The sequence below is a fragment of the Daucus carota genome, chromosome 8, assembly GCF_001625215.2.
Source record: "Daucus carota subsp. sativus chromosome 8, DH1 v3.0, whole genome shotgun sequence".
Lineage (NCBI taxonomy): Eukaryota > Viridiplantae > Streptophyta > Magnoliopsida > Apiales > Apiaceae > Daucus > Daucus carota.
The window spans coordinates 572,315-599,424 of NC_030388.2; the positions used below are offsets into that span (position 1 = coordinate 572,315).

At 37.4% G+C, this 27,110-nt stretch overlaps 4 protein-coding genes across 5 annotated transcripts; 3 read left to right on the forward strand and 1 right to left on the reverse strand.

Moving 5' to 3' along the window:
- Positions 1–6,463: 6,463 nt before the first annotated feature.
- On the forward strand, positions 6,464–14,692 carry LOC108199409 (protein SCAR2). 2 transcript variants are annotated; one of them, XM_017367209.2, is made up of 9 exons: positions 6,464–6,969; positions 8,328–8,491; positions 9,233–9,356; positions 9,442–9,571; positions 9,955–10,016; positions 10,101–13,755; positions 13,831–13,914; positions 14,022–14,126; positions 14,232–14,692. In XM_017367209.2, exons 1-9 carry the CDS (start codon positions 6,815–6,817, stop codon positions 14,280–14,282), a joined length of 4,530 nt encoding a protein of 1,509 aa, XP_017222698.1. In that variant the 5' UTR covers positions 6,464–6,814; the 3' UTR covers positions 14,283–14,692. The 2 variants fall into 2 exon arrangements, with proteins under 2 accessions (XP_017222698.1, XP_017222697.1); XM_017367208.2 differs by having other exon boundaries at positions 6,614–6,969; positions 9,952–10,016.
- Positions 14,693–15,317: 625 nt separating this feature from the next.
- Positions 15,318–17,483, forward strand: LOC108197263 (putative pentatricopeptide repeat-containing protein At3g08820). The gene has a single exon (XM_017364836.2). It carries the CDS (start codon positions 15,394–15,396, stop codon positions 17,440–17,442), a length of 2,049 nt encoding a protein of 682 aa, XP_017220325.1. The 5' UTR covers positions 15,318–15,393; the 3' UTR covers positions 17,443–17,483.
- Positions 17,484–22,923: 5,440 nt separating this feature from the next.
- On the forward strand, positions 22,924–25,523 carry LOC108197564 (probable WRKY transcription factor 33). The gene is made up of 5 exons (XM_017365215.2): positions 22,924–23,393; positions 23,519–23,623; positions 23,890–24,500; positions 24,634–24,795; positions 24,895–25,523. The coding sequence occupies exons 1-5, from the start codon at positions 23,112–23,114 to the stop codon at positions 25,319–25,321; spliced, it is 1,587 nt and encodes a 528-aa protein (XP_017220704.1). The 5' UTR covers positions 22,924–23,111; the 3' UTR covers positions 25,322–25,523.
- Positions 25,524–25,628: 105 nt separating this feature from the next.
- On the reverse strand, positions 25,629–26,867 carry LOC108199138 (CASP-like protein 4B1). The gene is made up of 3 exons (XM_017366878.2): positions 26,417–26,867; positions 26,184–26,319; positions 25,629–26,017 (listed from the first exon to the last, which is right to left on the reverse strand). The coding sequence occupies exons 1-3, from the start codon at positions 26,716–26,718 to the stop codon at positions 25,808–25,810; spliced, it is 648 nt and encodes a 215-aa protein (XP_017222367.1). The 5' UTR covers positions 26,719–26,867; the 3' UTR covers positions 25,629–25,807.
- Between the last annotated feature and the right edge of the window lie 243 nt (positions 26,868–27,110).

Below are 27,110 nucleotides of genomic sequence, written 5' to 3' on the forward strand. Positions count from 1 at the left end.
GGGCTATATATTGCCCCATGTTTCCTTTGCTGATCTGTTCTTCAATGAAGTACTTGAGGGATATGCAATTTTCAGTTTTATGGCCATGGGTACTATGGTAATCACAGTGCCTGTTGGTAGGTCTGCTTTCAGGAGGAGTTTGCATGGGTTTTGGTGGGTAGTAGAAGGGTTTGTCCCGGACCTCTTTGAGTATGTCCTCGCGGGATCTGTTTAGAGGAGTCCACTCGGGCTCTGGTTTTGGTTCCCTGGTTGCTTTGTTTGGACCGGGGTCACTTCTGGACCCGGATCCCTGTTGGCTGGTCCTCTTGGAACCTGATTGCTGGATGAAGTTTGTTTGTCTGTCCGGTTTGAATTTCTTATCCTGGTGATATTCTTTCCTGGGTCTATCTTCGACTTGTTTTCCTTTTGAACTGCCCTGTCGGGTCATCCTCATTGCTTGGAGCACATCGGTCTCTTTTATGAATTTTGCGGCCATGGCATAGGCAGCTGCCAGGCTCTGGGGTTCTTTGTTGATCAATTCGACCACATATCTCTCATTTTGTTCTGGGTCCAGGTTCCTTCGGAATATGCTCAGAGCCTCACGCTCATCCAGGTTGGAAATTTTGTTGATTGCTTCCTGGAAACGTTTCATGTAGTCTGAGAGTGCCTCATTGTCATATTGGCGAACCGTTTCCAGGTGACACATATGGAGTTCATGTGTCTTGTTTGCTCGAAACCTTCTGAGAAAGGCTTCCCTGAAATCTTTCCAGGACCCGATGCTCCGGGAGGGGATCCGGCTGAACCATCTCTGGGCCCCCCCTTTGAATGTGGATGCGAAGAAGCGACATTTGGTTAGATCATTGTACCAGTAAATTTGGGCTATCTGCTCAAAGTAGTGCAGGTGTTCCTCCGGGTCTCCCAGTCCATTGAAAGATTCAAAGTTGTAGTGTTTCATACCCTTTTGTCGGGGTATGGATTCCAAGGAGTGGCTGAAGGGAGTCAGGGTTCCCCCAATTTCAAACCCGGCGTCGTTTCCGATTTTCCGGTTGAGTTCATTGATCATGTCTCTGAGGTTGGTTTGCCCCGGTCTCTCATCCTCGTCATCAGAGATGAGTTCGGGTGTTGTTTCCTTCCGGTAGCGCTTGGACCGGGATCCTTTTGTCAACTTTTCCTCTTCGAGTTGAATCCGGAGGGCGATTTTTTGCTCAAGTTTTTCTTCTTCCTCTTTCCGGATTTGTTCTTTCCTTTCAGCCAAGATCTTCAGCCGGGTTTCCTCACTTTCCTTTTGTTTCTTTTTCTTTGCTTTGTCTCCGATCCGGTCAAAGACGGAACCCCGGGATTGACGGCTGTTCCCGGAGTCCTCAGACTCACCGATGTCCTCAAGTCTGCGGTTGCTTTCCCGGCGATCATGGTACTGCCGGATGGCCTCGGCCAACTCTACATTGGTGAGCTGGGACAGGTGGAGGGTGGTGATCGGGACGTCGGTGTACTTGTACTGGTTCGCTTCGATCGTGACCCGGGCGTCATTGGGGTTGATGGTTTGGTTTTCCTCCGGGTTTACATGGGTGAAGAGAGGTCCCGAGGCATGATCCTGGTTCGGGTTATCCTGATCTGTCTGAGGGTTATCCGGGTTCTGGGGAAGACCCAGGTGGGAGCGTGTCCTTTTTGTCATGGTCTCAAGAACTTACACAGGGAGTATGGTTGCTGTTTTGGTGGTAGTGCCCACAAGTAGTACAGATAATGACAGGATGACAAAAATAGTGTGCACAAGTAGTCAACTTACTATTTTCAGAGATACCACAAATAGTTAAGTGACAAAATGTGTGCAGGTGTGAGACAAAAAGATTTTATGTGCTACAGACAAGATTAGGGTTTTGCTCAGACAGGGTTTGCTAACATGCTCTACTACAGACAAATTTAGGGTTTTGTTCAGGTGAGGTTTTCTATCATGCACATATCAAGAAAAGCCATGGCTGAGGGTTCTGAGAAGCTGGGTGTTTGGCGAGAGCTTACTGGTGTTATTTGGACCCCCGTTTCGGGGGTTTGTTGTAGGAGATGAGTCCAGTGGCACCGTGACCACAGGACAGAGGACACCTTCCCCTCCTTCTAGCGCCAAATGATAACGCCAATCTCCGATCCCGGTTCTTCCTCCGCCGTGACTGGTGGTTCCGTGGTGTAGCTGCTGGATGGGAGCCTACAAAACAACGCCGGCGGGGGGGTTTTGCCCCAAAGCGCCTCCGGCGTGAGAGTAAGCGTGGGCTTCGGAAGGATAAAGATTAGAGAAAGTGCTATCTATGTGTGGTGGGTGAAGGTGTTTGGTTGGTGGTTGCTGGTGGCTGAGAGTGTTTGAGTATATGCTGAGTGTAAGTGTGTGTATGAATGAGTGTAAAGAGAGAGTGAAGTTACCCTTGATCTCTTGATCCTTGGTCTATTTATAGGCCAAGGATTAGGGTTCAAGGGTGCGTACCTGGATCCTGGTCCTACACGTGTAGGGGTTTGATCCCCTACACGTGTCCAGGTGTCAGCGTGGGAGTAGTATTTTGGAATGTTCCCTGGCTTGTATCTATCGCCAGTAGTTGACCGTTATGCTTGTCTTTATCGTGTCAGTCTGTGCCTTGTGCAGCAAGTGTCGGCTGGTACATGTATGGATCCCGGTCGAGGAGTATGATCAGGGAGTACCCGGGTCTAGTGTCCCACCCGGGTGGTGTATCCTGGTAGGGTTGGTAGATTGCATGCTGTGCCTGGCGGCTCTCCGGGGGCCAGGGTCCTTGAGTGTGCCCGGGCTTGTCTACCCGGGTTACACCATATCAATTACTACTGCTAATCACCATTTTAGCTCCACATGCATGATTAATTACTTTCTTGCCTTCACATTTCTGTTTACTGAAGTTGATATCTTAATTAGCAAAAAACGGGTATTTCCGACCAAAATTTCCGATCGACCAAAGTGGTCGGAAAAAAAGCGGGCATTTCCGACCGACTTACCGACCAAACGCGATCGGTCGTAAAAAATGGCGTCATTTATAACCGCTATTACCGACCGCACCAAATCGGTCGGTTATAATGGGCGTGGGTCCCGCTCACCAACGTTCTTCAGCTGACATGGACGACACGTCGGTAAAACCGACCGACACATTTCCGACCGCCAGAATCGGTCGGTTTTATAACTCATTTTGGACCGATACGTCATTTCCGACTCGGTTTAAAAGGACCGACGTGGTCGGTTGGTCGGTGGTCGGAAATGACCTCAAAACTGACCGATTTTGCTTATTTCCGACCGATTTTGGCGGTCGGAATTGCCCGCTTTTCTTGTAATGGAAGTAATTGTTACCGATGTAGATGGGGAGTAATTGGTTGAAGTATTAGTGCAAGAGAACCCTTCCATTAAAACCTTAAGATGTTAGAGTAAGCCCTTTATGAATGTTATACTTATATTTAACACTCTCCTCACTCGAAATCCCATTATTTAAATTGAAGAGTGGATCACACCCCTTTATAGATGTTATACTTATATTTAACCATTAGTACCAGTGTTTATTTGATCAAATAAGTGCTTTTCATATTCGCAACTACTACACTGTAAAACCGAGTAATATTTAATTTGGCCGTTATTGTGTAACAACGATTGAAATTATTATTTGGTTATGGAGATTTTTTAATACAGAGGTTGGAGAATAAACGAGAATCGTGCATATCTTACTTAGCAATATTATATTAAAAAATACTCTTTGACTATCAGATTCGGATTTATATTTGCCAACTGCTATTATTTTAATAAATGACTAGTTGTAATAATCAGGTATAATATTAATTTCAGGATCCTGAATATTTTGTAAGGATGGGCTTGTAAGGGGGACAGTGGTCTAATTTGATCTCTATCGTAGCCGAAATGATTAAAGCCCATTCCAACTTTTAATTAGCCCAACAAACAAGACTCTCAAAAGAAAGTAAAATTTGAATCATACTAATTGACTGGCTTATAGCCGTGTCATGCACGGATTATAAGGGTTATTTATAATTTTATTATTTACATTTTAAATTTAATAAAAATACAAATTGATCATACTAACTGAGTATTTAAATATTTTGATTTAATTGCTAATAAAAAAAAAATTATTAAACAAGTAACTTTTATTTGAACTTCATTATTTCAAGTGTGTTATTAAAATATTAATATTATTAGATAGTTTTATTATCAATTGGTACATAACTATATATGAGAGAAAAAATTAATTTAAAAAATACCCGATTAGTTATCCAATACTCATTCCGAATACTCATTTTTCCGGTACCAAACCGAGTTGAACCGAGTTATGATTTTTACAACCTTGCCAAAAATAATATCTTTTAACCGATAAAAGCATGAAACTTTTAACAATCACAATTCACAACCCACAAGTCGATCAGTAGCAGCTACCAGCTAGTATAACTTAAGAAGAAAACTGTTGGTACGTAGAGATTATAGGTCCATCATCATCCACAAAAAGTAAAGTAAAAGAGGAAAGATGGCTTGTTGTTTTAATGGAAACGGTTGTGATGGACGGCAAGCTCATCACTAACACTAGTAGAAAAACAACAAAATATTGAGAGTTGAGCACTCCACCAATACTTAAAACCAAATCACTGCAATTTCAAGACTTCTAAGCCAAGTATCAATCATTAATCCTATGCCTATGCGATACTTATATCAGATATATCAAGTATTTTTATGTGAACAGGTATAACAACAATTAAATACATGCAATTGAGCAATTGACCCCAGAATCTGAAATTGCATAACAATAAAAATCAAAAAAATACACAAAATAGATATAAATATATAAATTTATGTGCGCGAGAGTGACAGATGCGCAGGACATGAGGTGTACTGATGAGGCCAGTTCATTTATGGCAGTGAGCAACTTCACCGCTTGTTTTTCGATTTTGATAAAACATATATATATATAGCTCTGTTCTAAAAGTCGCTGATTAATCACTGATTAATCACTGATTAATCCCTGTTCCGTAACTCGCCGAATTGTTTAAATCTCCGATTAATCACCGAACAATCCGATTAATCTCCGATCAATTCAATTAATCTCTGATTAATCCTTGTTCCGTGACTTCACCGATTAAGTCCGATTCCCGCTTTTTACAAAACTGATATATAGATGATATTACTACTAAAGTAAAATGTATTATGCGGCGCTATAGTTTAACAAGAAGATAGCTTCCGGCAAAAAAAGAAAAAGAAGATTGAAAGCTCAGTTACTATGCATAATTTGTCCGTCAACCAAGCTGTTTTTATTTTCTATTACAAGTCGTGACATGTCTCCGAATTATTCTTTTGTTCTTGTATTATTAACATGTGATACATATATACTTTCAAAAAAAAAAAAAAAAAACATGTGATACATATATACTAACATTCTGCATTACGCTAGTAAAGAAAAGACCATCCACACTATCAAAGCGATAAGCGCATAACCCGCTAGCGAAATATCAACCAGCCCCAACAAAGCTACAAATTCATGGGGACAACAACATGCAACTTGTAAAATGTCGCTGTGTTTTCTATTAGGACTGAGTATTATTTTGGATACTTGCCCACATATTCTCCATTTTCCTATTTCTGCATATTATAAATATCAATCCAAAAGATGCAAAACAGCAAACTCTTCGCTTGCGATGACACTGACTCTTTCATGCAAGGTTCTTTTCAAAACTACCTTTTTCTCGTTTACATTTTTTCCTAAAAGTATCTATGTTACAATGTTTTTAAAAATATGTTGTAATCTAAAAATTAAGCGGTTGCAACTCTACCTATAAGTTATAACATCATATTTTTGAAAAAATTTTAAAGCATGAATTCTTTTTTGGAAATTTTCCTATTATAGATGTGTAGTGAATATTAGGATAAGAGCTAAGGATTACAATTTCGACTGGTATCTTTTATGATTTTAACTAAAATAGTAACATGGCATAACATACTGATTATTTAAAATTTGGTTATGTGTTTTGATGAAACAAATTATAACTGTTGGTAATATTTAAAATATATTATTATTATTAATTTAAATTGCTATAACTATGATTTTATTATTAAAATATAATATAATAATAGATGATATAAAAGTTCTTATAAAAATTTTATAAATACAATGAATATTACAGGACTATCACGAAAAGCAGAAATGCGTTTTAAGTTTAATCGAAGTTGATAAAGAGGCTGTTTGAGTGGAGTTAATATAAGTAATTATTATTTAAAATAAAAAAGTGAAGTAAAAGTTAGAAACAAATTAAAATTTATAAATGATTAAAATGTTTGATAAAATAAATAGAGGCCGTGAAACAAAAATTAACATTCTCAATTTTTTTAAGTACTTCCAAAATCTACTGCTACTTCATTGAAGGGTTTTTCATTGTTCACTGTTGACGAAAACAACAATTAAAAACCTGGAAAAAAAAACAACAATTAAAAAAAACCAGAAAGGATGAGAATGTTATAGTAGTAGGCTAGTAGATAGTATAGGAGTAATCCTGATCTGCGCCGCTCAAATTCTTACATTATATATATCCCCAATTTTAACAAATTATTCAATTTGTTATTACAAACACAAATATATTAAAGTAGTGTCCGTCTCGTCGTCGTCGCAGGCTGTCTTCTTCTCTTTGAGTAATTTTTAACTAACTTTACCCCAAATCTTCTCTTTTCAACTCTTCTCTTCAAACCCGTACTAGATTACATTACTATACGTGTAGAATTTTGTGTGTATATTATATATAGTTCTGCTACTTAATGTAGCAGAGAATTGAGTGGCTACTGGTATTATAGCCTGTTAGGGTTTTGTAGAAAATGCCGATGAGTAGATATGAGATAAGAAACGAGTACAGCCTGGCTGATCCCGAGCTTTTCGGAGCTGCTGATAAAGATGACCCTGAAGCTTTACTTGAAGCTGTCTCTATGGCTGGTCTCGTTGGTCTTCTCCGTCAATTGGGCGACCTTGCTGAGTTAGTATCCTCTCTCTCTCTCTCTCTCTCTCTCTCTCTCTCTCTCTCTCTCTCTCTCTCCCTCTCCCTCCCTCTCTCCCTCTCCCCCCCTGTGCCCCTCTCCCGCTTACTCTCTCTCTCCCTCCCCCCTTTATATATGCTTGAATACTGGAATTGTCATTGTTTTACCATTTTTGTAAGAGCTTTGGATTGGGAAGATTGATTGATTGATAACGAGTCTCGGATTCTTGATATCAGGGATCAGGCATGATATATGTAATTTAGGGTGCTTGTGTTTCGTATATCTCAAGATTGTGAAATTTTTGCTGATAATTTCCAATTATTTTCTGGTTTTTTTATTACTTTTAACTAAATAAATGTTTAACCAAGATTGTAACTACTTAAAGGTAAAGTTGATCCTTGATAGTGTTTAGGTTTTGGAACAGTCTGTGAAAATATAGTCCCTAGTTGACTTGACTTGGTCGATAAAGTTTGTTTGTTTTGTTTTTGCTTTATTGGAGGTAGTTGGGTAGTTGCATATAGATGATTTTAAGATGAAAGACTTGATTGATTTTCTTCTCTTTTACTGTAGTGGTGATTTGATGATCAGTGAGTGCAGTGCATTCAATTCTTAGTGGACCTAAATATGTGAATTTATCGGGAGGGAACTTTATTTAGATATGGATTGAGTGGGTGGTTCTGATGTAATTGTCAGGTAATACTGGCCTGGGTGAAGGTGTAATATATGTACACAATGATATTGTTTCTATTGGTAATTTATTTCTATACCCTGTGTTACAATAGTCTTGACAAGCAATAAGTTGTGATGGATCATTAATGCTTGAGCATTTTGATGGATAATCTTTCTTTGCCCTTTTATTATATTGAAATGTATTACTAGTTACATTTGACATTTGGTCAAGTAAGCAAGAATAGTCACAGTGGTAAGGATAGTTCTCTTGTTTTTGCTGTTATCACTTAAAAAGGGTATTTGCATATTGATTTGTCTTCTGAAAGCAATATGAATCTTTGTGTGTTATTGGTTGTACATTTCATGAAGAGAAGAACATGTAATAGACAAGACAGCCTGAGATACACCATTGGAAGTTTTTGTTGTGTTATGTTTCGCACTACACAGGACTATGTATTACGAGGACTGTATTCATCAAAAATTGATAGAGAACTTACAAAATATTTATTCTTTTCTGACCTGTTACTGCAGTAGTTTGACTTTTTTCTGCCGTAAGACTTACTAAAAAAGGATATGATGAAACAGCTCTTTTCTTTGTTAAGGAACAACCTGAAATCAGTTGAATTTTACATAATACATGTACGCACTATAATGAAACAATTGTATAATTTTTCCTTGCACGCTACAGGTTCGCTGCTGAGATATTTCACGATTTGCATGAAGAAGTGATGGCAACAGCTACAAGAGGCCATGGTCTCATAGTCCGTGTAGAACAGCTTGAGGCGGAGGTCCCTCTAATTGAGAAGGCATTTCTGTCACAGACAAGTCCATCAGTTTTCTTCTCAAATGCAGGTTCTAATCTCATCATCACCTTATTAAAAAAAATTCTCATTATTATCAGCTTGCTGAGAGCTCTACCTTAAAATTTGACTATCTATGAGGTCAATTACTTTAATTAGTCTGATATTAATATAGTATAACAGGAAATGCATCATAGTTTGCAGGGTTTATATCAAAGTGACCACTCATTACACTCAAATGTCTCTTACCTTTCAAAATGGAAGCTCATTTAAACCACTTAAATTGCTATATATATTTCCTTATAATATTTCTCGAAATTAATAACAGAAAATATGATAGAATGGAGGTCATCTGCCACGATGGCACTTGTAGGATAACTTTTTGATAGACAGAACCTATAAATAACGATTGATTTAAAGCACCAAGTATCAATTTAGTCATTCTTTCCGTTAATTTTGAGAAATTTAAAATATATATATATATATATATATATATATATATATATATATAAGTGGTCTAAAGGAGAGCTCCTGTTGATAACGGTGAGTTGAGTGAGATATTTGAGTGCAATGTGTGACTAATTTGATATGAAACCCCATAGTTTGCCTTGCCCAACAACTATAAATTTATGTTTATGTAGTATGTACTTAATAGCTTAATGCTAAGGTTTGGCTGTTGATACCTACATTGTCAATGACCATGTCTGAGAAAATATCCTGTAGTTTGGAGATGGTATTATTGCCTATTTGGACTACACATTATATAGCGATTGAATATGGATGATGAATTCAGGTACTGATTGGCATCCTAGTTTGCACACAAACCAAAATCTGATTACCGGGGGAGACTTGCCAAGGTTTATCATGGATTCTTGTGAAGAATGCCGCGGTCCTCCTCGATTGTTTCTTCTTGACAAGTATGACCAGTCCCTTTTCTTTTTTATGTGATATATTACTTATTTGATGGGACTCTTATAATAATAATAATTCTGTTATAAATAGATTTGATGTTGCTGGTGCTGGGGCATGTTTAAAGAGGTACACAGACCCATCATTCTTTAAATTGGAAGCATCATCCTATGGACTGTCAGGTGCAGAAGTCCAGAAGGAAAAAAGATCTCGTAAATCCAAGGTATACTATATAAACAACAATCATGATGGTTTTGTTTCCACTAATATTGGTCACTGATGGAAACAAAGGTCGCACACATATCAATGTTGATGTTTAAGTTTTTGGGATCCATCGAATCTTGTTACATATATTATATTTCCAAACGTTATATCTGCATTCAAGCCTAGGCAATTCTATTTATTTTTACTTTTCTGTCTAATATTAGAGTTGGTTCATCCTGATAGTATTTACATTGGTGGTCAATTTACTATTTTACTTTAGATAGGTCCAAAGTCCAAACCATAGACAATTGTATGATTTCTTTGCTTCATGAACCATATAAATATGTTCTTACATCTTATGTTTTGTTGTTGCAACCGTGAATTGTTACTTTGTGATAGCAGAAGAAATCTTCACGGTGGAGGAATGCTGGAACCCCAGAGGTCTTACCAGCATCTCATTCCAAGTAGGACTTTTTCTCCCAAATTTATTGTGATATCCGCTTTTCGACAGGCTTCCTGATTGAACTGTTTGCAATATAATACTGCAGACTCCAGCAGTTGCTTTTGGAGGATCGTGTTGAGAATGGTATCACTGACCCTGCACGTCTTGTGAAATTGAAGCGGGGATTGAACAGATACCCGTTTGACTCAGAAACCGGGAGAAGCTTTATGGAAAAGTTTATAAACACCTCTTCACCTGAGGACAAAGTTGTTCATGAAATTGCCTATGGTTCGTCACCCCTGGATCTGCCATCGAAAAGTACTAGTGAAGTGACTTCTCTTAAAGAATCAATGAGTGAAGGAAAGACTCTAGTAAAACCATTTGTGGATGAGGTAGGCGAGGGTCTCAGTGGCAGGGAATTTTCCTTGGGTACCAGACAATATCCTCTTCAGTTGGCTGATGAAAAAGAGATAGCAATTGATGCCAAAAGCAGAGATGGCAATGAAGATGGTTACCAGTCGGACAGTGTTGTAAGTGAGGTCGACAAATACATGGATGCCGTTGCTACTATGGAGACAGAAATAGAAACAGACACTGAATACAGAAGCAAATATGATAGTTTTGTGGATATGGAAAAACACGGGACAGATTATGATGCAAATGATGAACTGCTTCAAGGTCAATTTTCAGATTCTCAGTCAGCAAGGAACTCAAACGCGTCAGATGATAGGAACAATTCAATCAAAAAGGGATCATCTAGTTTTTCGTATTCTGATACTGGAAGCATGGGATCTAAGAATACGCCAGTAGATGATGTTGCAACTGAAAAGCCAACACCTACTGAAGTTTGTGAAGCTGATGCGGTTGTTATGGCAATGGAAAAGGTTTCCCCGAGTGAGGATCTTTCAATGTCTGAGGCTTATCAACCTCCAAAGATTGGTGTTCCCGGTTATACCTCTAATGAGGTAATCGACACACCAAGTTCTGAGTCTGAATCTGGAGAAATGTGTTCAGGTTTGCATCATTCAGATTCATCCTCCACACATAAACCTCTAGATGAAGGAGAAATCTTGGCTAGAGGCATATCAAGGGGACCGCTGATGCTTGAGATATGGTCTAACCATGATGAACCCGATACAAGATTCATCAAGACTGAAGAAAATAGCAGAACACGGGGCAATAATATACCCTGGATCTCTAGACACTCTAGTATTACTTCACAGACAATAGTTGATGAACAACCTGCAGAGACAGCACCTGCTGAAAACTATATACTGAATAACTTAAATGATAATTCAAGTGACCTTTCTACTGCTTCGATCCATATTTCTGAAAACAATTGTGAAGTAATTTCCAAGGAGTATGATGATGAAAGTTCATTGGATAATTTGCTCGCAGCAAAACAGGAAAAAGATGATTGTACTGAGAATTTAGTAGATGCTCAAGTTATGTTGCATCAGACAGTTGATTCACATGCAGAAGTTGAAACTTCTGTGCCATCCTCTTGGGACTCTGAAACAAGTAAAACAGTTCTGCAGCCTGTTGTCAATTCTGTAGATAATATATATTCTTCAGCTAAAGAGACAACTCTGGACTCTGAACTTGTATCAGATAGTTCTAATAATTCCTCAACTGTGGAGCAACAGGAAGCTGTTCCTCCAATTACTATTGGTTCAGATATTGATACTTGTCATGAAGAGGAAATCTGTAATAGGCTTCTCCCTGAAGCAGACAGCGGTGGGATGGATATAAGTACCTGCAGCACTGGTTTGACAGGAATTGAAGCAACTGTAGTTGATCAAAACTCTAGTTACATGGACTCTGGAAGTCCTAGATCTTTCACTGGTTTTTCTGTACCCAGCAAAGAGCATGATGTTGAAGTAGGTGAAATTTCCTCCAATAAGAATTTGATTGGAAGCGAAGATATTGGAGTGGCAATTTCTTTGGGTTCCCTGAATTTCACAGCTCCTGGATCACTCATTGATGACAAACAAAGTAAAGAAGTTCAATCTGAAAACATTATTGGGGAATCCATTGTTGAAATTCATGATAGTGATGCTGACAAAGTTAATTCAACACATGAAAAAAATCTGTCACAAGAGGAATTCAACTGCGTACAGAAGCCAGATCAATATGGATTTGAAGTCAGTGACAAATTTCATCCACAGAGTATTGATGAATCAGTTGAGCAGACAACGATGGTTAATCAGGAGATTGCATTAGACTTTGCCCAATGTGAGACAGCCTCTGGTCATCATTCAGACTCCGAAATGTTAAATTATGTTCCTGACTCGAGTTTGCAGCCTGTTAGAGCTAATGAGCTCTCATCTTCAGAAACCAGTTCCCAACATGAAGAATCAGTACCTTCTGTGCAGAGTAAACTTCATGAGCATTCTGGTGATAGTTTGCTTTCAACCCATCACTATCCTGAGGAAATTCCAGAACCAAAGCTCACCCTACAGAGTGATCAAAATGATCTCGAACACCTGCATTTGGATAATTCAAATCCCAAGGAAGTATCTCAGTCAGAACAGTCATGCTGTTTGGATCATCCAGATGAAGGAAGCACTGAATCTCAATCTGAACCTTGTCTTGCAGCAAGCATGCCTGTAGTTCAGGCGAACATACAGGCCGATAGCTTTGGCATAGAGTCTCTGTCCGGTGATAAAGAAATCTATAGTCCATCATCTAAGTTGCACTTAAATGACGCGGACCGTGGAGGAAGCTTTATTACTTCTCCCAAGTCATCGTTGATTTTCTCCCCAACTGAAGCTATGAATTCAGATATCTCACAACCAGAAAACAATGAAGTTGACATCCCTGCACATGCCAGTGATGAAGCAAGTGAAGTCTCTTCAAGCTATCCCCTGCTTCCTGCAGTACCTCAAATTGACTTGGCTGAAATGCCTCCTCTACCACCTTTACCTCCAGCCCAGTGGAGGATTGGGAGAACTCAGCAACATGCTTTCCTGCCTTCAGATAGAGACACAGTGCAAAATACTTTTGGCCTTTTTCCACCAAGTTTTCCATTGACGACCAGCAATGATACTCGAACAGGCAATCAAACAAGTACAGTTGATTTGCTACCTCCAGTGCCAATTTTGCAACTTCCTACCGTCAAAGATGAGGATCAAACAAGTACGGAAGATTTGCTACCTCCAGTGCCAATTTTGCAACCTCCTACTGTCATAGAGGAGCCTCAACATATTTATCAGAACTTGCTGCAGGATACGGCACATTCTAATCAACTGTCAGTGCAAATGCAACTCACCTCTAATGATGGGAGCAGCAATGTTCCAACTTCTGATAGCACATCCTACATGGACCCATGCCTAACATTGCCCTCTACAATTAATGAGGACCCTGGTCATGCCATGCATGCTGGAGAAGCAGGAAGTACGCAATCGAGTTATACTCCGTCCTTGACCACAGCAACTATTGTCAATTCATCATCTGGATCTGTACCTAATCATCCATCAAGTCAAATGCAACCGGAAGTATGTCTAGAACCTGAGGACACTTCCTCAAGGTCAGAAGTAAGGCTGATAAAGTTTGCTGACACACGTGTACCTCAACCAACATTAGCAGATGAACATCTTAAGGATGTTTCTACAATTTCAGAAGGTGAACCTGCATCGTCAACAAGTAACTCCCTGTATCCAGCTCTTGAAGATAGTACAATGAATGGGAATCGTCCAATGAAACTTCACCGACCTCGTACGCCTCTCATTGATGCTGTTGCTGCTCATGACAGAAGCATGGTAATTATTGTTTTACAGTAATTTAGATAAGTGTGGTTCTAGATACGTTTCTTGATATTGTACAACTATATGCAGTTGAAGAAGGTGAAGGAACGACCTCGGCCTGAGATACAGAAGGTAGATGATAGAGATAGTCTTTTACAGCAAATACGCACCAAGGTACTAGTTATGGAGTCTTATCCCCATTCCTCCCCCTTCGCCATCTCTTGTTGTCTTTATCAAGTTTATCCACAAAATTACGATGATTGATATTTTCTGTTTCCCAGTCCTTCAACTTGAAACCTGCAGTAGCGACTAGGCCTAGCATTCAAGGTCCTAAAACAAATTTGAGATTCGCAGCCATTTTAGAGAAAGCAAACGCCATTCGCCAGGTTTCCCTTCTTTCCTCCACACTTTCTCCCCCTTCCGGTTTTTCCCTCTATACTGTTTTTGTTTTACTAGTGCTGAAATAATAAGAATGAAGAATTTAAATATAGGCATTAGCTGATAGCGACGAGGAGGATGATGATACTTGGAGCGATTCATGAATTTTGTGCTCCGAAGCAGTTGTCTTGCACACTGTATTATGCAAATGTTCGCCCCAGAAATTTGTGCTTGGTTTCCAAATTCTTACACGACAGAATCATAGCCATAAATCGGTTGAGGATATTATTCTTTTCTATCGAATAGTTGATATTTGTATTTGGCAATATCCGTTTTGTCTACCTTATACTTGTATATATATACACTCTAGACTCTACAGTACAGAATCTAGTTTATAGTTAGTGCTGCGTAATCCACATCTTTCAAGTGGGTTGGATATGTAATACTAGTATGCAAACAAGAAACAACCATCTCCAGCGTGTAAGCGCTTAGCATAATTAGTCCTTGTGTATAATTTTGCAGAAATATTACAATTACTTGTGTCTATATTTGATTATTGAAGGTGGTTTATGAAGTGCCAGAATCAAGATACCTTGCACGTAAAAGATGTCTAAGATTTATTTCAAAAAAAAAAAAAAGATGTCTAAGATAATATATAGAATCATTTAGCATCGCTTTGAGTAGAATTTCAAAAGAATTGCTACTAAGAAGCAAAATCTCAACTCTGAATTTAAATTAATTTTTATTCGATGAGATGACAATATTGGATATTTTGATGAAAATTTCTGTAATTCGGTTCAATAAACAGACTAAACAAGTTTGCTTTTGATAAAAATATAAAACATTAATTTTGATTAAAGAAATTGTAATTCGGTTCAGACTGAACAAGTTCAACTTGAAAAATACTCCCTCCGTCCCACCCAATTCTTTACATTGGGTTTGGGCACGGAGGTTAAGAAATATTTATAAAATAGTAGAAAAGAGAATGAAAAGTGAGTGAAGTGGTGGGACCCACTGATTTTAAATATATAAAAGAGAGATAGTGGAGTAAAAGTAGTGTGAAAAGGAAGAAAAAGTAGGAAAGTGGTGGGACCCATTAACTATTTTGAAAAAATTTTGTAATGTAAAGAAATGAGTGGGACGGCCAAATATCTCGAAAATAGAAAAAAATAAATAAAAAAGGACCAACCGACCAAGTATCTTTTACGGTTCCTAAAAGGATACGACTATAAAATTATTCATCGGCAGTTGCAATTAAATTTAGGCGGGAAGGACATGACAGCTCCTCCTCTTTCAACATCATTCGAAATCAAGAACTGTTTAATACGAGGTTTCAATTCCTTCAGACATCTCAAACATGTTCACACTCGTCTCCTCCGTTTTGGTCTTGACCAAGACAACTACCTCATCAACATGTTCCTTAAATCCATCTTCACATTTTCAAACCAATCTTATGCTCATCTAGTGTTCAATCAAACCCACGAACCCAATGTCTTTCTTTGGAACACAATGATCCAAGGCCTTGTGTCCAAGAATTGCTTTGATGAGGCTCTTCAGCTCTTCGTTTCGATGCGAAAAGAGAGCTTTTTGCCCAACAATTTCACCTTCCCTTTTGTTCTTAAGGCTTGTGCTAGGCTTAATGACTATAAAGTTGGGTTGGAAGTTCATAGTGTTGTGGTGAAATGTGGGTTTGATTGTGATGTTTTTGTGAAGACTGGGATGGTTTGTTTGTATGCGAGGTGCGGGCATTTGGGTGATGCACATAAGGTGTTTGAGGATATTGTTGAGAAGAATGTTGTTTCTTGGACTGCGATTATAAGTGGGTATATGGGTATTGGAAAGTTTAAGGAAGCAATTGGTATGTTTAAGGGTATGTTGGAGATGAATTTGAGGCCGGATAGTTATACACTTGTTAGGGTTTTGTCGGCTTGTAGTCAGTTGGGTGATGTTAAAACTGGGGTTTGGGTTCATCGGTATGTGGCCTATATTGGTATGGAGAGGAATGTTTTTGTTGGTACGGCGTTGGTGGATATGTATGCTAAAAGCGGGAATATGGAGGCAGCTCGTAGGGTATTTGATGGGATGCTGGAGAAGGATATAGTGTCGTGGAGTGCGATGATTCAGGGTTATGCATCTAATGGTCTTCCTAAAGAAGCGTTGGATCTTTTTTATGCAATGCAGAAGGAGAATTTGAAGCCTGATTGTTATGCAATGGTTGGGGTCCTTTCTGCTTGTGCAAGGTTAGGAGCGCTAGACTTAGGGGTTTGGGCGAGCAGCTTAATTGATAAGAATGAGTTCTTGACCAACCCTGTGATGGGTACTGCGTTGATTGACATGTATGCAAAATGTGGGAAACTGGCTTTAGCATGGGATATCTTTGAGGGGATGAAGGAGAAGGACCGTGTTGTTTGGAATGCTATGATAAATGGGCTTGCTATGAATGGGCATGTTAGAGCTGCGTTTGGTCTCTTTGCACAGTTGGAAAAATTTGGGATACACCCTGATGGGAACACTTTTATGGCCCTGCTTTGTGGGTGTACTCATGCTGGTCTTGTGGATGAGGGACGCAAGTACTTCCACAGTATGAAAGATGTCTATTCTCTGACTCCTACAATCGAACATTATGGATGCATCGTGGATCTTTTAGGGAGGGCTGGTTCATTGAAAGAAGCCCACCAGTTGATTAAAAATATGCCAATTGAAGCGAATGCCATAGTTTGGGGAGGCTTGTTACACGGATGTAGGCTACACCGGGATACCCAGTTGGCAGAAGAGGTTCTAAAGAAGTTGGTTGAGTTAGAACCTTGGAATTCCGGAAATTATGTTCTTTTGTCCAACATTTTCTCTGCTAATCATAAATGGGACGATGCAGTAAGCATTAGATCGACTATGAATGAGAGAGGCATTCAAAAAATACCAGCGTATAGCTGGATTGAAGTTGATGGAATCGTTCATGAGTTTCTTGTGGGAGATAAGTCTCACCCCTTGTCAGAGAAGATCTATGCTAAACTTGATGACTTAGCCGAAAAATTAAAAGCAGCTGGTTACATCCCAACAACAGAGTTTGTGCTCTTTGACATTGAAGAGGAGGAGAAAGAACATTTCATTGGTTGTCATAGTGAAAAGTTGGCCATTGCATTTGGGTTAATAAGTACTAAACCAAATGATGTGATCCGGGTAGTCAAGAATCTTCGAGTTTGTGGTGATTGTCATGCGGCCATCAAGCTTATCTCAAAAATTACAAATAGGGAGATTATAGTCAGGGATACTAACCGGTTCCATTGTTTTACTGATGGGTCATGTTCATGCAACGATTATTGGTGATATAAGGTTAGATCCACCAATATATGCATTGATATTCTTGTGGTGTCTGCTGTCTCACATTAGTTTATCCCAACATTTTTTCATCACAGGTACGTTGCTGAAAATTGTGTGCATTTAGTCTTTTTTTAGCTCAGTTTGTTCGCTCTTTAGTTAATTACTTGTACGTTAACTAAAGAAGGTATTAGTTTAGATGTTATACACAGAGGAAAATAGAAGAAATTTCGAATTTCTACATTTATTTTAACTGATTATCCAACCATTGTTTTGTTTAATTGCAAGTGCAACTTTCCTAAATGTACTGATAGTTGCCTTCACATGTTCTGGTGAATTTCTAGTCATCTCACTTCAATAACTTTGCTATAGATGTGATGAATAATGAATTGCACCACACAGTTTACTTACTAATTTATTCGCTAGTTATCTAACAATGAAATATGATGCATAGGTTTTTTGATTATGTGCTTGTTCGTTTATTCTTTTCTTTTGTCTACATCAGAGGTTACATAATTTGTACATCCTGTTTTGTAAGAATCTAGTACTTGAACGTAGATACAGGTAGTGACATATGGTAAGAGGCATCACTATAGTAGGCAAAGGTTTCTTGTTTGTTCTTTCAATTGTTTTTGAAGAGCAGACCTTTCATAATGTTCGTAGTTTGACGTGTGCAGCTTCTGCCACTTGTTTTTTTTGCATGAATTTTTGTTACTTTCCACTCTATTGTCTAAAGTCTAATGTATATCCTACGAACAGGAACTTCTATATAAATGTTATTTTAGGTTTTTGACAAGTAATGCCACTACATTTAATTACCTATCACTAAGAAACTGGCCATTTATCTGTGTTCACCTGTAATTGTCTTGTCGAAAGATATGTCTGCTAGCTTCAAGGGTAATGTTTCTGACTAGACCCAAACCCTTCTTCTTAGGTGAAGCTCCCTGACGTGGAACTTACTCGCATTGCCTGACAAGATAAAATAGTAAAAATGTAGCATACAAGATGTATTTTTTTTTTAATGAAATGAAAAGTTGTGAACATGTATAGAATATAAGTTGCAAGGAATAAATTAGAGCGTAATAATTATTGATGATGTATTTGATTAAGATAGAGGTAAACTTGAATCCTATCTCAAAGTGGAAGGATTGAGCTATAGTTTAAATTGTACGACTGAATGAAATTATTAATATTCACACCTAATAGTACATAGTTCTTCAATATCCACCTTATTTCATCCTCTGGAAGTTTATAATTATGCTTCGAATGATAAAGACATGTGATTAATCCCTAAAGATATTCATAAAGGATGCAAATTAAAGGAATACATTTTTTGTAACTACATTTGTCACGGACGTCTCTGGCATAATTGTCATCATATTGGATGAGTTGAATCTATTAGGTATGCATTCTTGTAAATTATTTTATATAATATATATATCGGAAACTTTAGACAGCTTTTGACCAGAAAATTTTGAAGGTGGCGTCTCTTTCATCAATGTGCTGTAGCCTGTAGTATCATTAAACTGAAAACCTTATTTAATACATAAAATAGATACATCCATTGTACTCCCTCCGTCCCAACAGATAGCTTACGTACACTTTTTGCACGTATTTTGAGGCTCGTGTAAAGTATAGTTATATAACGTTTTTTCAAATTTTTCTTTTTTTGAATAAAAATTTAAACGTCAAACTTTTTTTTTAGGAATTTTAAAAAAAATATATACATTATGCAAGTATACTTTATACGAGCTTTAAAATGCGTGCCAAAAAGTAACGTAAAGAACCTGGTGGGACGGAGGGAGTATACATTTATTAATTTATTGTATTAGGCCTACTAATCTTATGTCTCTCCTAGTAAATCTGTGTACTAACTTTATCTGCTAAAAAATTAAATTTATACTCCCCTTACCACCAAAGATATATAACGGAGGTAAACTGAAGTGTCCAGAACTCATGATGGAGGACAACAGCAGTAGTTACAGGAAAAGCACAACACTGTCACATTTTCATCTCGGATTATGTAAAGTGATGATTTGAGGAACACAGGGGGTCTATCTCTGCAGATCATGGTTGCCGATTTGTGTTATAATGGTAATGGTGTCCATTTAGATGCCTAAATGATCAATTTTTTTCTTTTCTTTGGGTTTGTAAACTTTTTATTTATTTATTTTCCTCCTTGATATGAAATTTGCAATAACTGAAGAGCACCCATGTTTGAAATATTATCAAAAGTTGGGATTACTAATTTTTTGACGGGCCCCATTTGTTTACTGCTTAACGATGCTTAATGAGCTCAACTGACTGATTAATCTCATTTGGTAATCTTTTTTCACAGAGCTGAGCGAAACATATTATGCTGACTCATTTATGCTTAGATTTCTGTCTTATCAATTCAGCTGTGTATATCTACAGAGAATTAACATGGTTTGGACTTATTTACATATTCACGTGGATAATAAATAGATTAACAGCTTTAGAAAAATATAAACGAATGCTAATTTTGCAGCTTTATAGTGTGCAAAAAAAGTGTTTTTACAATTTATGAATTAGTTATTATTTATTTGCATGAAGCTTAAAAGATTCTTTCATTATTTTTTTGTTTATTTAATAAAGATTTTTTTTATCATTTTCTTAGTTGAAATAATTAATCAATGAGAAAATTCGGAAATAAAATCATTCAGATATTACTGAAATTTATATGTCAAATGATATTTATTATTCAGCATTCAGATATATTATTCAATTAGATATAACTAGTTCAGATTTGCCAAATGACCCCGCTTTAGGAATGGTGATTAATATAATTGTTTGCTATAAAATGAAGGGTATAATGGGAAAAAATGATTTATAATTGGTTTGAATAGATGAAGATTAATGAACCAGTGGCCTTGCATCATCAATCAAACTATGTAGTTGCATATGACTTTGCTTATATTCTAGACGGGTTTAATAAACCAAATTTAAATGTTTAGGTGAAGGTATACATTTGTTATTCTGTGTACCAAGTCATTGCTCCCTTTCACTTGTAAAATCTTTGTTTCCTCTATCGATTGTCTTTACGGAACCAGGGGAAATTATGAATGACAAAAGCTTAAAAAGTTAGCAATATACACCCAATTAGTCCTGTGGTCTTGTTATCAGTTTGGATATATGCTTGTTGATTCATCTGCTTAATGCAGCTGATTTTAGCTGAACTTTCTCAGGTTAGAATGCAAGTAATTCTGACACAGAAGGATTTGTTGATGATTCTTGATCAGCACATGACATAGCATATCTGTTCAATTCAGCATGAAAGTAAGTTAAATTATGTGCTCCTTCGTCGAGCTGATCATTTTTATGAAATTTACTCGGTTCATTGCATACAGAATGACCTTCGATTTGTGAAAGTAAGTTTGGATATATGCTTGTTCCTGTCCACACTTAACTTTGGAGGAGAGGTAATGTACATTATTATTTGCAAAGGGGAACACTGATTCCTCATATGTAGCTGGTTATCGGCAAATGCTGTTCTCAATTGCTGCATCTAGCTAACTGAAGTTGTTATTTCTTTTGTATTATATTTGAATCTTTGCTCGCACTTATGGCACACACTTGCACGTATAGGTATGGATCAGATGATTAATTATTTTACTGTGAGGACTAACTATGTATTACACAAGTTTAGTATCTTACATCCAAATCCCCCGGTTTTGCAGGATCATACTTCATGTTCCTGTCACTCTTATTCATTCTGTATTCTTTTTATTAGAAAAAACTTAAGTAAATACTTTTGCCGAGCAAATCAGTTGGAGAATATCTTACTGTATCAGATAATAATTGCTTCTGTTTTGTTTATGCATAACTCTTGTCTGATAGCAGTATTGACATGAGCAAGACTAGAAATGAAGGCAGTCTTCAGAAGCTTCTAATTGAGTTGTTCTAGGATGGAAAGTAACCTGAAAGGAGCAGGGGCCCTGTGAGCATTTCAGCTAAGCCTTTCCATATGTTGATGATGTGAACAAAAGTCAATACTACTTTTCAAAGTCCTGGGAGAAACTTGGGTCATTTGTACAAAAACGAAAAATATTATACTTTCTGAAAACTTATTATTAACCAGAAACTAACACTTACATAACTTGACAAGCTCTGTTGAGAAACTGCATTAGCATTGCAGTATATTAGTATGATGTACTGCTTGCTCGTCTGTAACCGGTTTTTTTTTTTTTGGAAATATTTTAAAGCGTTTTTACTTGATTGTTGATAGTTAATTTAATAATTTTTTATCTGTATTTTTTTATTAAATTATTAAATAAATATACTTCAAAACAGGAACATATTATTTTTTAATTATATAGTCAAATCTCTTAAAAAAATCAAGCATGTAACATAGCTTTTGGAGAATATCACACTAATAAACACACACATATATATTAAAATGAATAAAAGGACACACACACATATTAAAAAACGTGAATAAAAGGATAAACATGCATATTTCACAAAGTGTTTTTAAAGATATAATAAAGATTCAAAATTGTGTGTTATGTTATTTCTTAAAATTTAAAAATTTTAATATTAATTATAATATTTTATATCAAATTTTTTAAATATATATTATTATTTTGGTAGGGATGATCGCAGTGTGAGCGGTGCAATTTTTCTCCAAAATTGCAAACTAGACAGCATATACGGTTCGGTTGAATATTCAAATCGCAATCACGACGCGCATACATAAAAACCGCAGCCTGTATCGCGTCGTTTGTGAAAATTTAACCCGCAATTGTATTACGAAAATTTAACCCGCAACTGCATTGCAACCGTTTACAAAAACTGCAGTTTGCGGTTTTTTGATCATCCGTTTAGTGATTGTTTAAAATTTGCTTAAACATCCTCTTAATCTCTAGAAGATATTTTCGACGCACCCTTCTACTAAATTGCCTCCATGATTGCTGGATCTGAATATGATTAATCAAAGAAACCTTGAGTAACAAGTAGTGATGTGTAGTTGTGCATAACTTGTACTCCCTCCGTCCCGGCCAATTCTTTACGTTTGGTTTGGGGCCAATTCTTTACGTTTGGTTTGGGCACGGAGGTTAAGAAATATGTATAAAGTAGTGGAAAGGTGAAAGAAAAGTGGGTGAAGTGGTGGGACCCATTGATTTTTAATGTATAAAAAGGAGATAGTGGAGTAAAAGTAGTGTGAAATGGAGTAAAAGTAGTGTGAAAAGGAAGGAAAAGTGAGGAAGTGGTGGGACCCATTAATTATTTTTGGTAAGTTTTGAAATGTAAAAAATTGGATGGGACATCCCAAAAAGGAAACGGTAAAAAATCTGGTGGGACGGAGTATTCGTCACATAATAGATGGAATCAATTTAGTAGCCCAAACATGGCTCTCTAATTTCTTCATCCATTTATGTTGGTGGGACACACCTCTGGGACCACTACTAAATTTCCTCTCTAGCAGCAGCCGCCACAAGGATTTAGTCAAGGCCTTAGCTCTGACTTTTCAAATATTTTCGATGGTCAAACTTCTTTCATTTCCCTTGCTTCACATACAAAACCTACAAGTCTTCAACTCCCTCCTCAAACAACTCCAAACTTCAAAGCTCATCCACATTTTTTTCCTCTTAGACTTTCTGTGTTCTTGATTCTTGTCCCACTCAACAAAATAAATTACAAAAAAAAAATAAAAAAATATGAATTCTTCTTCTTCTTCTTCATTTGGAGGGAACATGAACACTTCAAACTCTGAAACTACTCAACCAGACTTTACATATTCAGCCCAGTTCATGAACTCTTCATTCACTGATCTTCTTGCTCAACCAGACAACAATGATTTTGGTAGCAACTGGGGCTTTGATCACTCCAAGCCCAAGCCCAATTCTCATCATTCTGCACTACCCTTTTCTCCTACTAATTTCTCTCCTTCATCTTTTCTCTCTTTCTTTGACTCACCCATCCAGCCTTCCACATCTAATGTAAGTTTTGCTTGTATATTTTTTATGTTTTTTTATTTGTCGTTATTTTTTTTGACAAGATTCGAACTTTCTGCGTCCCCAGGGAGGGTTTTTAATATTAGTTTAATATAATTTTGTTTGTGTAGATTGTATCATCTTCAACAAATGGAAACTTTGATGGTCAAGTTTTGATGGAGGGTAATGGAAACTATGCAAATGTCTCTTTCCCAACTCAAGCAAGGAACTCCATGGTACGTAATTGATCTTATCTTTAAATTTGCTTTATATTAATAAAATATATGTGTTTGCATTTATCTTGAACACTTGATTATTTGTTTAAAATGGATAAATCAACTTGTATTGATTGAAGCCTAAATTGTCAAAAAAAATAAATTGTATTGATTGCTTATCTGTTACCAATATACTTTAACACTTGCATATTATTATATATTTTGCTTATGTTAGTTCAGTTCTACTGGTTCTTATTATTCTGTCATTAAAACCATGTCTTGAACAGGAAGAATTAATGAAAAGGCAAGAGGGTGATTCAAATATGAAATTTTTTGGCGAGGGAAATGATTTTTCATCGATGACAAGAACTGTGAAACCGGAACTAGGAGTAGTTGATAGATATTCACCAGAATTGTCTGCAGTTCGGTCCAATGTGCAAATTAGTACTGCACTGCCATCATCTATTCAGACTCACTATACTCAATCATCTCAGTCTAGTAGAGATCAGAGAAAATTAGATGACGGATATAATTGGAGAAAGTATGGACAGAAGCAAGTAAAAGGAACTGAAAATCCACGTAGCTATTACAAGTGTACAGTCTTAAATTGTCCTACGAAGAAAAAGGTTGAGACAACTCTGGATGGACACATAACTGAAATTGTATATAAAGGCAACCACAGTCACCCGAAGCCTCAGTCCACGAAGCTTTCACGGTCTTACCAGAAACCTTTAGGCAGCAGCTCAGATATTTCAATCCAACAACTTGACAATGGCTATGGAGAACATTTTACAACCCCGGAAAATTCTTCAGCTTCTTTTGGTGATGATGATGCTGAACAAGGATCAGTGAGTAAATCTGGAGAGGATAATGCTAATGAGCCTGAAGCTAAGAGATGGTATGCTTAGTTGATCACATTTTTTTGTTCTTTTTTTGGCTAAATAACTTTTTATTGTTCTTTGACACTGAGTGACATAGTCACTTTTGATCCTTTGAAACATTGTTTAATTGTCTTTCTTTTTCAATTTTAGGAAGGGTGAGTATGAAAATGAGGCAAGTTCAGCTCTCGGGAGTCGAACTGTTCGAGAACCAAGAATCGTGGTTCAAACCACCAGTGACATAGATATTCTTGATGATGGCTATAGGTGGAGGAAATATGGACAGAAAGTAGTTAAAGGCAATCCAAATCCTAGGTAAGATATATGTTTCTCTACTCCACCACATTTATAGTTTTCAGAAGCAATATTATCAAATTTTGGTTATTAATTCCTGCATTTTGTTACTATCTACAGGAGCTACTACAAGTGTACATTTGTGGGATGTCCGGTGAGGAAGCACGTTGAGCGTGCATCTCATGATCTGAGGGCAGTGATCACTACTTATGAAGGGAAGCACAACCATGATGTCCCTGCACCACGAGGAAGTGGCAGTTACCCTGTAATTAGACCTTCATCTGACGGCACTATGGCCAGTGCTCCAATGGCTGTGAGGCCAACAACAAACTACACCAATCCTCTTCAGAATACGAGGGCGCCAATGCCAAATGGTCAAGCACCATTCACCTTAGAGATGCTGCAAGGTCAGGGAAATTATGGCCTATCAAGGTTTGTTAATTCAACAAATACTTACATCAATCGAACACAAGAGGCAAATGTGCAATTTGCTGCAGCCAAGGAAGAACCTGACAATGAATCGTTTTTTAACTCTTTTTTGGGCTAGAAGTGTAGAAAACTGCTTGAGAGCAATGCAAGAAAGATTTTATTGGCATAGATATTGTAAGTATAGAGTTTGCATAATAATGTAACCGCAGCACTCAGGTTGTGTAAAGTAAAATATAATTTGTTCATTCTTTACAAGGGAACGACAGATCTTGAGCAAGTGACCATTATGAATAATGAAGTTATGAACCATTTAAGCTTTACTTTTTCTTCGTTTCTGGATTAAAACTTGATTCGGGCTATATGATGTGTGATGAGTAGAACTAGCTGACGCGTAGTTACATATTCATAACTTGAACTACAAAGTAGAAACAGCTCAAACAAGATACTAGTATTATTCCGTGGAACAAACTTGCCAGACCAATGAAATGCAGTTTTACATCTAGAACATCACTTCTCAGTCTTGTAACTGTCCATTATCTCATTATACCAATCTGATTAACGCTTAATTGTGTAATGTGCTTAAAAGAATGGAAGTGGTGTAGTATCAGATATAAGACTGGCGCGAAAGCTTATATCCAGAAACAAGAGCAGACAGTGCAAGAAAAAGAAATGCTATAAACGCCATGGCGATGGCTGCTGAGGAGGAATCTGTAAACAAACTGCCTCCTGACGAGTAATCGTCTTCTAGTTCTCTCAGACTGTTTGTTATTGGCACTGCCGCTGATCCTGCTGAAATCAACAAGTATGCAGCAATCTGCACTTCACAAAAACACCATTTTAAGTTAAACAAATTCATTAATCTTTTTGGTTCCACACACAACAACAGTAGCTGCATTAGCTCTCATACGGCCTAATACTTAACGAGTTAACGTTATCAGTGTTCCAGTTAATCAGGTTGTCAGGATTTAAAAAAGAATAACCTGATCACCAATAAAGCTGCAGAGACTCAATTTTTTGTGCGAAAATGTCTGCACCCCTGTAGCAAGCTCATGAACTTGTAGATAAACTTGGCCTCCAGTATAAACTGTTGATATAACTGCTACTGCCAACAAATAGCTACAAAGAATAACATAATTAAGTACTTGACCACTAATTTTAATCGCTGAATATAGAAAATAATATATCCGCGAATTCTCATTCTCATCTAACTAACCTGTATTCATCAAAATCAACAAAGTTTGCGCCATCATGTTTATTAGTAGCCATGATGATGAGAGCAAGAAACGAGAACAACAATCCCACGACACGCAACGCCAGTGAAGCGTTCTTATAAAGATCCTCTCTTCTCCAGCTCCTCCTAATCTCTGGCGTCTTGGTCACTGATGCACTAGGTGTTTCGCCTTGCTCAACATCATTGGCCACAACCGGAGGGGCTGGTGGAGGCAGGGGCGGAGCAGAGGGAGGCAGAGTTTCGGAGTTTTCAGGGGAATTAGTACTGTCTTCGACATTCGCCATTTGGAATTGAAATTCAGTGGCGTTTGAGCAGTTGTTTATATAGGATGTGAAGTGGCTTAAACAAAACAGGACTGAGACAATGCAAATTTATGCAATGTTGGATGTTACACAAAGTACTGTGAAAAACAAGATGAAATGTTTGTTGTGATTTCTTATGGACCAGCTGCGATATGTGTGAATATAAAAGACGGATAATTAAACACTTTAAAGTAGTAGAATGATTGTGGGATTTAGAAGCAGTAGCGATTAGTTTTAACGACTGATGTTGCGAAATTTACACCATGCATGCATATAATATCCAACTGCCAACTGTATTTATCTTCGGGCGGACCCTTTAAGGCTGTCTGTCTATTTTAATTTCTGTACTCCTCTGCTGGGCCACAAGCCCACAA

What these genes read in the sequence shown, in the direction of transcription:
- LOC108197564 (XM_017365215.2), top strand. Translation starts at nt 23,112, where the DNA reads ATGAATTCTTCTTCTTCTTCTTCATTTGGAGGGAACATGAACACTTCA. An exon ending in TCCAGCCTTCCACATCTAAT is followed by an intron (nt 23,394 to 23,518) that starts GTAAGTTTTGCT and finishes TTGTTTGTGTAG; the next exon opens with ATTGTATCATCTTCAACAAA. An exon ending in GAGCCTGAAGCTAAGAGATG is followed by an intron (nt 24,501 to 24,633) that starts GTATGCTTAGTT and finishes TTTCAATTTTAG; the next exon opens with GAAGGGTGAGTATGAAAATG.
- LOC108199409 (XM_017367208.2), top strand. Translation starts at nt 6,815, where the DNA reads ATGCCGATGAGTAGATATGAGATAAGAAACGAGTACAGCCTGGCTGAT. An exon ending in AAAGATCTCGTAAATCCAAG is followed by an intron (nt 9,572 to 9,951) that starts GTATACTATATA and finishes ACTTTGTGATAG; the next exon opens with CAGAAGAAATCTTCACGGTG. An exon ending in TTACCAGCATCTCATTCCAA is followed by an intron (nt 10,017 to 10,100) that starts GTAGGACTTTTT and finishes ATAATACTGCAG; the next exon opens with ACTCCAGCAGTTGCTTTTGG.
- LOC108199138 (XM_017366878.2), bottom strand. Translation starts at nt 26,718, where the DNA reads ATGGCGAATGTCGAAGACAGTACTAATTCCCCTGAAAACTCCGAAACT. An exon ending in GTTGATTTTGATGAATACAG is followed by an intron (nt 26,320 to 26,416) that starts GTTAGTTAGATG and finishes TATTCTTTGTAG; the next exon opens with CTATTTGTTGGCAGTAGCAG. An exon ending in GCAGCTTTATTGGTGATCAG is followed by an intron (nt 26,018 to 26,183) that starts GTTATTCTTTTT and finishes TGTGAAGTGCAG; the next exon opens with ATTGCTGCATACTTGTTGAT.
- LOC108197263 (XM_017364836.2), top strand. Translation starts at nt 15,394, where the DNA reads ATGACAGCTCCTCCTCTTTCAACATCATTCGAAATCAAGAACTGTTTA.